This window comes from Abramis brama (assembly GCF_963993115.1).
Source record: "Abramis brama genome assembly, chromosome: 4".
Lineage (NCBI taxonomy): Eukaryota > Metazoa > Chordata > Actinopteri > Cypriniformes > Leuciscidae > Abramis > Abramis brama.
This window is the reverse complement of record NC_139966.1, coordinates 57,248,560-57,259,820: the sequence shown is the minus strand read 5'-3', so window position 1 is coordinate 57,259,820 and position 11,261 is coordinate 57,248,560. Positions and strand designations below refer to the sequence as shown.

Sequence of the window (11,261 nt, the reverse complement as noted above, 5' to 3'; positions counted from 1 at the left end):
CCTTATGCAGTTTACAGTTTACAGCTCACAAATTCATTGTGAATACCCAGAATATTAGACTGTACATTTTGTGTGGCAAATAACTTCATAACACTCCCGTTTTAAAGTTTTACTAAAGGACATAGTCCATAAGTTTTAGGAAATGTACATTTAGTTAGTTGTTTTTTTTAGTTAGTTTTGCCTTTGACACTTCACATCTCAGTGTAATCTAAAGACAAGTGTAATTTGTACAGTCGCTCGACGCAAATGACAGACCGGCACCGACCTGTTCTTCATCACATATCAAAACACATACGCAACACACACACAGCGGGGTCAGAGGATGCCTGACCTTTCACAACCTAAACATGAGCAGGAGTGATGTGATCTGAGATCAGCACACTCACGCAATCACAACAGGAACATCCATTCAGAGCAGCATCTGTCAACAAATGTGTATCAATGTCTGAAAAAACAAAACAATGACAGTACAATATATTGTTAAAGTTCTAAAGGAGGAAAAAGGCACCCAATCCTCAGATCTCACAGATATTCAAGGCTTTGCAGGTGCCAAAAATTCATCTCACAAAACATTTACAGGTCACTTTTTATCCCCAAAAAATCAAATAAAGACAATAAAAAAAAATTAACACAAATATATATATATATATATATATATATATATATATATATATATATATATATATATATATAAAACAAAGGAAATAAATCCTACTTTAATGACCATTTTTTATTATACTGTGATCTTAGTTCCCATATTTAATGGTGATTCTTGTTAGATTCTTATTACTGTAAACGAATACTGTAATACAACTTTTTAAAATTAAATTAGCATGTACAACAAATAAATACTATACATTTTAAAGACTATAACTTTATTTTGCACTATAGTATTAATAAGATTAGTTTTGTTTGAGAGAAGAAAATGTGTCATGAAAATTCGAATGGTCATAAAAATAGGCTTCTTTTCCCTTTAAGTAAATTATGATTTTTTTTTATTTATTATTTTTTGTAGTGAAACATGACCCGTTTGCGTGAGATTTACCCATTAACATTTCTTTCTTTCCACAAAATTCACAGTTCAGTTTTTTTTTCTCCAAAGTCACCTAAAGAAAGACCTTATAGAAATAGTTAAGAGCAGAAAAGATTAATACATTTGCATTTTAGTTAAAAACCATGATACATTATTTGTCATTTTCAGTCTTTTAGTATATTTACAAACTTTTTTTTTTTAATCAAAGCATAAAATGAGTAACTGTGCCCACATTACGACCCTCTTGCTCACAACTAATAACCCCCAAATCTCATCAGCCGGAGTGTCCGGTGCGGAGCAGCAGTGGGGGGGGGTTTAAAGGGCTCGTTTTAAAGGGTCGGGACAGCGCTAACAGAGGGAACTCATAGAGGTAAAACGCTGAAGCCGCATGGAATGAAACCGACATTCCCTACATCACAATCCCAGAATGCCGAGCTCTTGAGGGGAAATGGAAGTGCACTTCCATGTAACTGGTTAATAATTAACTAAAACCAATTAGTAACAGTTTCCAAAAAAATAATTAAGGCATTCTTCACTAAGAATCCCACACAGCCTCAGTAACGACTTTGGTTTGTCCCTCTAAAGAACGTCCCAAAGGTTCCTGAGAGGCGCTGTGTCTCCAGGGAATGGTGGTTTGGTGTAGACGGAGGTGTGCTGGTGTGTGTGTGTGTGTGTGTGTGTGTGTGTGTGTGTGCGTGTCCTATCTGCGGGCGGCTGATGCCGGAGCGCTGAACAGGGGTGTGAGGCTGCTGGGGGGTGTCTGTGGGAGGAGGAGGTTGCCGTTGGTGGTGGACGGGCGGCTGATGCGAAGGCGTCTCAGGTACTCGGCGTGAACGGGTTTGTGGCTCTGCAGGACCTTGATGGCCTCGTCGACGGGGAACCACTCCCGCTTACGGCCTACGGGACAAACACTGCAGCATTAGTACAATACAACGGCTAATCTTGCAAACATTAGTGTGTTACAAGTGTACGGTGAGCTCTAGCGGTCTAAAGACACATTTTAAGGTGGAATTTTTGCTTTTAAAACTGGAAATTTACAGAAAGTCTCTTGGGTAGGATCCTGAAAAATGTGTGACATTTGTGTTAAATCGTCCTGAACAAAAATGACAATCTTAAATCTTAAAACATAGATCATCATCATGCATAATGCATGTTTGAATGAAATGAAATTTCATGTAAAATAAAATAAAATAAAATACAACACACAGGCATGAGAATTTGAGGGATTAGTTCAATTAAATTGAATAATAAAATACAATAAAAAAAATAATAAAACAGTGTTGAGAATTTCACTGATTAATAACTAAAATAAAATATTAAAATACAATAAAATAAAATAGTCAAGAGAATTTGAGAGGTTAATTAAATTATATAAAATAATACAATAAAATAAAACAATGAGAATATGAGGGGTTAATGAAATGAAATAATACAATTAAATAATACAATAAAATAAAATAGTCATGAGAATTTGATAGGTTAATTAAATTATATAAAATAATTAAATTAAATGATAAAATACGATACAATAAAATAAACATTCATGAGAATATGAGGGATTTATTAAATAAAATAATCAGGAGATAGTTGAAAAATTGGTAGACCCCAAGGGTTGAATACCTGGCAGAGCACACACACACACACACACACACACACACACACACACACACACTCACCAATATTGACAGAGTCCTCCCAGTCATCCAGCGTCTCCGTGACCGTCAGCACATACACGTACGTCCGGTGTTTCCGGTCCTGGTTCTGCTGTTGTTGAAAAATAAATATATCAATATGAGGGACTGTCATTACTTCATCACATGGTACATCAATTCAGGAGTCTAAACTGTCCAATCAGAAGAGCCGTACCTCAAACACGCCGAGCAAACGTCCTAATTTCCCCTTCACGCCAGCCTGAGGGAGAGAGATAGGATCAAATCCACAACAATCCTTCATTTAGCCATGAGATTCCCAGAAAGTCTGATATTTCCTCAAATATCATCAAATTCTTCGCCTCACTGAATATGAACGTCTATCAAAGGAAAGCGTCTGCTAAGTGAGTAGCGGCTGGTAAATGTAACACTGTGTGCCCGTGATGTGACGCACCTCCTCAAACACCTCCCGAACCGCAGCTCCACACGGCTCCTCCTCCGGCTCCATCCCTCCTCCGGGAACAATCCACTGATCCGGGTTTCTGCTGCTGCTGACCAACAACACCTGCGGGACACAGGACCGGTTCAGTCTCAGACAACAGATGTTGGGGGGGTTGGGGGGGGGGGGGGAATCAAAGTCTGATTGTTCTGATTAAAATGTGATTTAAAAAAGAAAACAGGTTTGCTGTGCTTGTTTGTTGGTCTGCACAATTTCACAATTTATTAATATGAGTGATGTCAAAATCAATATTGTTATTGTAGTTTTATTTATACATTTTTAATAGTTTTGTTCTTTTATATATGACCATTTCCCTTGAATTGATTATTATTTCAGTTATTTATTTATTTCCAGGTAGTAATTTTTGTGCTTCAAACTTAACAAGGACAACATTTAGCTTTTCATATTATATTTCAGCTATATTTTAATAAAAAATAATTAAAAAAGTAACTTTTTTTAATAAGTTTTCCAAACTGACACAAAATTCTAGCAAAGTACACTTTTATTTGCAGAAATTATGTACAATAACATTCTAACCTATAGATTAACACAAACAATGGTGTGGAAAAAAATATTTTTTTTTAAAGTGGGGGGTTAGGGTTCAATTATTGCTGTATATTTAAAATAATTAATGTTTAATTTATAATAATATAATAATTAAAAAAGGGTTTTTAACAGTTTTAGCTAACGCTGATAACCCTGGAGTGAGTGACTTTTGACAGATGGATGCAGCAGAACTGCAATCTTGCTCTCTGATTGGCTAATCCTCCAGCTGCTGGTCGGCCCTCAGGTGTCTCCTGCACTAAGAGGATTGTGGGATTGATGGTGGTGGTTCATGACACTTGTTGTCACCTGGCATGTTCTGGGCCAGACTGGGCTTATTTTTACAAGGTCTCCGTCAGATTCACGGCTGAACGACAAAGGAAAGCTTTGATTTCATATGTGGCGTCTTAAGGTTGTTTTCCTGAAACACGTTAGTCCAGTTCTGGTTTCCCAGGGTCAGTCACACATGACCATCAGCTTAAGCTACAAAAAGAGATTGTTCTCAAACACTCAATCAACAAAACAACGACGACCTGTGTATTCCTGTTACTATGTGATGAAGTACAGTACCATACAGTTTAGGAAAAATGATGACAAAGAAACCTCTTGTACAAACAGGTTTGAGAATAACTCAACCACAACCAGTCATTTACAGTCCCATAATTCCACCCTGCTGAAAACACGTCCATATCACCTTTGACCCCAAAATACCAAGAATAAAACAAGGATAATGTGCAGTCGGCCAGGCATGAGTGCAGTATAATCGCTGAACGGGAATTTACTTTACCAAATAAATAAACGAGTTAAACTAGACAGCTGTGTACAATTAGATGTTGCATATTATGCATAAAACCTAGTTATAAGTACATTAAGAATTGCATAATGGCATTATTTCTATGACAAATAAGTACAGTAATGCTTTTTCTAATCCTCAAAGGTGATTTTAATTACTATTCTCACTTTTTACAAAAAGCATTCAGAATAAATTAAAGGTAGTAAAACAAACACTGCCGTGCCGTATACATTATTCACAATTTAAATAACATATCATTGGGAGTTTATTTACATCCTTCACCAACATGAAATCAAAGTTGACCCTTCTCACGTTCTCACTCACAGCATTTTACGACTTTCTTTAAAAGAGGAGAATAGAGAGAATGATTATGTTGGTCAGAAGAGAGAAAGACTCACACTCGCACAGCAGCGTTAACTAGTTTTGTGTAATTTAATGCCTAATATGACACAAAGTATAGCCTAGTGTTGCAAACGTACATTGGTTTTATTTATAAATACCGTATGATGTTAAGAGTGGAAATGTGTCAGTCTGTGAAAACCTTTTATGATCCATCAATTCCTAATGGACAAAATCCATTTTTTATTACCGGATTGTGAATGTCGACATTAAGAGTTCTCCATGAAGCATCAATGACGTTTGTAATAATGACAAAGTGGGTGCAAAACATGAATCATCAGGTGTCTAATTGAATCAGGGCCACTTATGTCCAGCTGTATCATATTGATTTAGAGTTTAATGCATAAGCAGAACAGACACGGCTGATTTCTGCATGTACAATCACTGCAGCAGAACTATCATCTTTCATATCGGGATGAATAGGATTACATTTCCACATCGTCCCGGAGCCGGCGGAGATCACAGACGCTTTCGGGACTGTCAGCCGAGAGCCATGACCTTATTACAAGGACAAACCCGGAGCGGCCCGGGGTTAAGAGTGTGTTTAAGGACACAGTGCTGGGAATCTGATGTTGTGTTACAGCCCTTATTGACCAGAGCGCACCACACACACACACACACATACACACACCAGTGTTGGTTTAATATCACTCAAATACTATTAGTTTTTATTAATTTAATTTTGAGTATATAGTTTTGATTCATATTTATGAATCAGTTTTTATTTTTATATTTTCCATTTTCATTGTGATTTTAGTTAAAGTTTTAGTATTTTTTTTGTTAAAAATATGTCATATATATATATAAAACTTTTATTAATTTTTATTTCAGTTTTAGCTATTTTAGTACGTCAAGTTAAACTAAATTAAAATGAGAAATGTCTTTCGCAACTACCTGAAAAAATCTAATTTTTAATATAATATATAAAAATTTACAAGGTCTCATTTGTTAACCTTAGTTAATGTATTAACTAACATGAACTAACAATGAGAAGTACACTTGTTACATTATTTATTAATCTTTATCATGCTAACGTTAGTTGATAAAAATAGCCTAGTCGTTCATGTTAGTTCATACATGTATTAGTTTTATAACATTTACACATAATGTATTAGTAAATATTTAAATAAACATGAACTAAGATTAATAAATGCTGTAGAAATATTAATTAAAGTTAAGTAATGTTAACTAATGAAAAGTGTTAACAGTGTTTCTCATGGTTTTAGTTTAGTTGATTATAATAACCCTGAAATAGACCCAAAAAAAGAAATCAGAATCATCACTTAATGAAAGGTTGAAACACTTCCTGAGTGTGTAAACGTGACTATTTTATCAGTAGCATGTCAGAGTTAATGTAAATCTGCTGTATGTTTACAGTAACACTAGGAGAACAGCGCTGTATCTGATCATAAACACCGGCGCATGATGCTAAATTATGCATTTGTCCTACTTTAGTCACCTGAAGCATAACAGGCATGCATTCTGGGAGAAACAGAAGCATTCGGACGAGACGATCTGTGTATGAAGTGAGCTGACCGGGGGGGTTTAGACTCGAGCGCTCGCTGGTCCTCTGCCCTCCTCTCACCCGCCTCCACCCCGACACAAAGGACAGCCATTTCAGACGAGTTCCCCCTCGCTCACACACACACACACACACACACACGCACTGACTGCGGATCAGCCTGTAGTTGGCACGCGGTGCTAGGAATGTGTGTGGAGCTGGTCTGAGATCAGCGGGCATGATGGGTAAGACCCCAGATTTACACCAGCAATCCCACAAACGGCTCAAACAACTCAGATTCTTCTGTTGGGTTTCTTGGATACGAGGAAGCGACAGAACGAAAGAAACCTCTGACACTAAACTAACACTCTGCAGGTTTATGGTGTGATTAATCATTTACAAGTTGCACTCAAGACTTTACAGGTCACCTACAAGATCATTACAACCTTTCATTGCATGCATTCGTGTTTTACTACATGCATCACACATTAAAAACAAAAAAGTTGTAGATAAAGATGATTAGAGTACGTACTATTTCAGTCTTTCTAATGCAAAATTGCATGTTTAAGTCAATGTGCTTCTTATTTGTAAAATGCACTAGCAATTTCTAAGTAAATCCTAAAAAACAAACACTTTTATTTTCAGTGTTGCCCTCATTACAAGCAGCAATGCCTTTATCCTTGGCTGACACAGAGATACTCAACGTCCAAAATGGATCAATATGTGCTTTTTTTAATTGTATAATTCTCCTAAAGTGTCATGTGCCAGATGTGTTTTCATGCCAGTGTTTTCTTGGAAGTGGACTAACCTGATGCAGCTGAATGCAGAAGCCGAGATCTGCAGTCTGACGTGCTTTTATTGCATAACTGCACTACGGAAGCCCGGTGACGACAGTCTGAAGTGCCTTTAATTCATGGCTAACAGGACAAGTCATAGTGACGGCCGGAGCGAAGCAGACATGAGCGCAATGGATGTGGAGGGATGGAAAGAAAAGGTTCAATCCAGTTTTCTAATGCAGTTGGAACAGGTTTGCTTGACTAATTAAGATCGCTGGGATTTTGGCCTGTCCAGCGTTGTGTGACAGAGATTACAGCCCTAGATGAGAACTAAATAACCAGATGTGCTCTAGAGATTACGCTGTGCTGTGATCTGAACAGTCACACACACACACACACACACACACACACACATGCTGCAGGAACTTCACTTTCTAAGAACACCTGACAGTGACAAACTGATCTCAGATCACTAAATGTAAACAGTTCTGCATAGATTTTCTGCATAATACAATGTTTGTTTGTGTGATGCACTGCGATTTTCCAAACAAGTGGGAATAATAAAATCAAAATGAAACATATATGCATACGTGTGTGTGTGTGTTTTTATGTACACACACGTACTGTATATATACACACACACATTATATAAACACAAACTTTTATGTTAGATGTGATTAATTGATTTGACAGCACTAATATCAGTCTATGCATCTATAAGTCTCCATCAATCAATGATGAAACAGCACAGATGTACTGGATCAGGGGTCAGAGGAGTTCAAGGGGGTCAGTGGAAAAGTCTAAAGAAAAACAGTTTTAAAAAAAATGTAAAAATAAATAAATAAGATTAAAAATAACTCAGTAAACAAAATAAAAATGTGCTTTAAAAAAATATTAGTTAGCTAATAATCTATTTAATTATATTAAAATGAACGAATACTTTTTTTAAATTAATAATATAAATACAATTAGATTAAAATTAAATAAACAAACAAAAAATAATGCATTTAACAGTAACTTACATAACCACAGTGAGTAGAAAAATATATAGAGCTAATATATAACTTTTTTTTTATAAACTATTTTTAGATTTTTTTTTTTCAGTGTAAATATTGGGTGTTTATTAAAGATGGATGCCTTTTATATTTTAGGATGGGGTCAACCAGGTTGATCATATTTGGGGGTCCTTGATCGAAAGCCCCTGTACTCGATGACATCACATGACACCTGATTTATAGCTCTCATATACAGTATATAAGTTACATCTATACTCTTCGAATATCTGTGTGTTGTCATATACTCGGACTGGGACTCAGGTGAAAGCCACGGTGCGTGTTGATACACGCATTTATCATCGGAGCATCATGTCTGGTTTAGATAATATCTCCGTACCTCATCCTCCCGTTCGTTCTTGAAGCACAGGCACGCCGCCCGCCGCTTGAATCCCTCCCGGTCGTACGTCCGCGTCTGGTTCGGTTTGAACTTCATGCTGAAATCCTGTCGGTCCTTCGGCTGATGTATCCGACAACCGGTCAGCAATGTGAACAGTGAACGGCCCGAGCTCCGTGAGTCACCACCGACGGTCAGGAAGACGGACCAGTACCGGGCTGGACCGAGCCTACGGGTTAGCTTTGGTTTAAAATCCTATTTAAAGCATTCCTCCGCGTTTAGTCCAGTAAATCAATTCTTTAACGACAACTCTGCATTCCGCTACCCATCCCCAGGTCAAAATAGCTCGTCTTCCCCCGGTATATATACGTGTGTGGTGGGCCGGGTGCGAAATTACTAACGGTAGTATGTTGACGGCTTGCACCTTAATATTTATAAGGAAAACCGTTAGCATTGGAAGGTTACCAGGCAACGTCAGCATACATTAATCAACGGCGTTCGCCATTGGATGGCAATGCCGCGACGTCACCATCAGCTACTTAATATTCATGAGCAACACCTTCCTCGTAGTAGGATTCGTTCTCCGTCAGGCGGGTCCGTGAACTGCGATCACACTAGTCCGTTACTGCATTACTGCACGGCCTCCTGTCACATATCCCGCAGATATGTATGACAGGGTTTGTATAATCTTTTACTGTTCATTTAAGAAGAGTTGTTTAGACGAAACACGTAATTTGAGCATCAGATAGAAGGCCTTTCAGTTTACAAAAAACAAAAAAAACAAACAAAAAAACAAATCAGTTTAGTCACGTGTGTTTCGACAAAATTATGTATATTACGAATTATAAAAATAAAGGAATGCAGAAAATAATATTAAATTAATACTGTGCAGCATTCCCAATGTAATGAGGATTCAATGTAAAATAAAAAAATAAAAAAAGTACCATGGTAATACCATGTTTATTTTGTATTTTCTCTAATGTAATGCTGTTAGTGAGCACAGGACTTTGGCATACAGATACCTATCTGATTAAATTATGATTGGTGACATTGATTAACTTTGACAAGAAAAGAATTTAACAACATTTTCTGTGTAATCAATGTGCAAACAGGATGAAGAAACAGTTGCAGATGCAGTTATCAGATTTGAGTGAAACTATAGGCACCTTTAATGATTAACTCTCATTACTTCTACAGAGAGTATTTTTCAAGGTGGGGTTCATCTTAAAATCATTTGTACTTGGACATTTGACTCAAAACCAAATAGTTACTTGAGATATAGACCTGACTTGAGATTTGCCCTGGAATGCATTATAATCTTTCTTCACCAATAAAATGCAAGTGAATACATTGTTTTTGACATCTATAACCTGAGACAGACAGAAGCACACATGCCTGCAGTCGTCATGCATTTAATGAGTGAATTACAGACATCTGGGTTAGTGAGTAAACTAACTTGTGTCATGAACCATGATGACATAGACTAGAACCTCAAACATGGGTCAAACTCATTAATCACATTAATCAGACAGCAGGATAATGGAAATAAACATTTGCCATCAGCTTTCAGCTCAACAGATTCTGAGAGATCAGAGAAGAGTGAATCTGTTCACGGCCTTAATAGGATTACATGGATCTGATCAGAGCAACATCTGCACACTCACTGAACGTGACTTTTTATTCACATTTATTGAATAACTGAGTTGCTGTCTCTCCCAAATAAAGTTGTTTTTGTAGAGTCAGAAATGAACTCCTATCTTAACAAGGTTTACTGGTCAGAAATATTCATCTGACAGCACTCAAACTGCTAAATAGTAATTAGTAATCAGTTCTATCTGTGACCGTATACAAACACTCAAGTTATAGGCTACTCTACCGTAATGGTAGCCATTCAGGCACTGCAGATTCACAATTCTGACTTTTTTTCTTGCAAATCTGACATTTTTTATTTCAATTTATAATCTTGACTTTTTTCTGCAATTTATAATTTTGACTTTTTCCTCACAATGGCAGGTTTATAACTTTTTTCTCGCAATTGCGAGTTTATTTCTTGCGATTCTGAAATTTTTCTCGCAATTTATGATTTGCAATTCTGACTTTTTTCTCACAACTGTGAGTTTATAACTAACAATACTGACTTTTTTCTTGCAAGTTTATTTCTTGTGATTTTGACTTTTCTCACAATTGTGAGTTTATATCTTGCGATTCTGACTTTTCTTGCATTGTGATTTATTTCTTGTGATTCTGATTTTTTTCGCAACTGCAAGTTTTTTTCTTGCGATTCTGGCTTTTTTTTCGCAACGACAAGTTTATTTCTTGCGATTGTGACTTTTTTCGCAACTGCGAGTTTATTTCTTGCAATTCTGACCTTTTTTTTCGCAACTGCAAGTTTATTTCTTGCGATTCTGACCTTTTTTTCCGCAACTGCAAGTTTATTTCTTGCGATTCTGACTTTTTTCGCAACTACGAGTTTTTTTCTTGCGATTCTGGCTTTTTTTTCGCAACTGTGAGTTTATAACTAACAATACTGACTTTTTTCTTGCAAGTTTATTTCTTGTGATTTTGACTTTTCTCACAATTGTGAGTTTATATCTTGCGATTCTGACTTTTCTTGCATTGTGATTTATTTCTTGCGATTCTGACTTTTTTCGCAACGACAAGTTTTTTTCTTGCGATTCT

General features: G+C 36.6%; 1 protein-coding gene across 2 annotated transcripts; it reads right to left on the bottom strand.

The window, feature by feature from the left end:
- Positions 1-1,011: 1,011 nt before the first annotated feature.
- On the bottom strand, positions 1,012-8,987 carry nudt4b (nudix (nucleoside diphosphate linked moiety X)-type motif 4b). Of its 2 annotated transcripts, none has more exons than XM_084111479.1 (5): positions 8,586-8,987; positions 3,137-3,247; positions 2,900-2,944; positions 2,710-2,797; positions 1,012-1,930 (listed from the first exon to the last, which is right to left on the bottom strand). In XM_084111479.1, exons 1-5 carry the CDS (start codon positions 8,679-8,681, stop codon positions 1,734-1,736), a joined length of 537 nt encoding a protein of 178 aa, XP_083967605.1. In that variant the 5' UTR covers positions 8,682-8,987; the 3' UTR covers positions 1,012-1,733. The 2 variants fall into 2 exon arrangements, with proteins under 2 accessions (XP_083967605.1, XP_083967606.1); XM_084111480.1 differs by having other exon boundaries at positions 2,710-2,794; positions 8,586-8,986.
- Between the last annotated feature and the right edge of the window lie 2,274 nt (positions 8,988-11,261).

What these genes read in the sequence shown, in the direction of transcription:
- nudt4b (XM_084111479.1), bottom strand. Translation starts at nt 8,681, where the DNA reads ATGAAGTTCAAACCGAACCAGACGCGGACGTACGACCGGGAGGGATTC. An exon ending in AGAACGAACGGGAGGATGAG is followed by an intron (nt 3,248 to 8,585) that starts GTACGGAGATAT and finishes TGTGTCCCGCAG; the next exon opens with GTGTTGTTGGTCAGCAGCAG. An exon ending in TTCGGGAGGTGTTTGAGGAG is followed by an intron (nt 2,945 to 3,136) that starts GTGCGTCACATC and finishes TCTCTCCCTCAG; the next exon opens with GCTGGCGTGAAGGGGAAATT.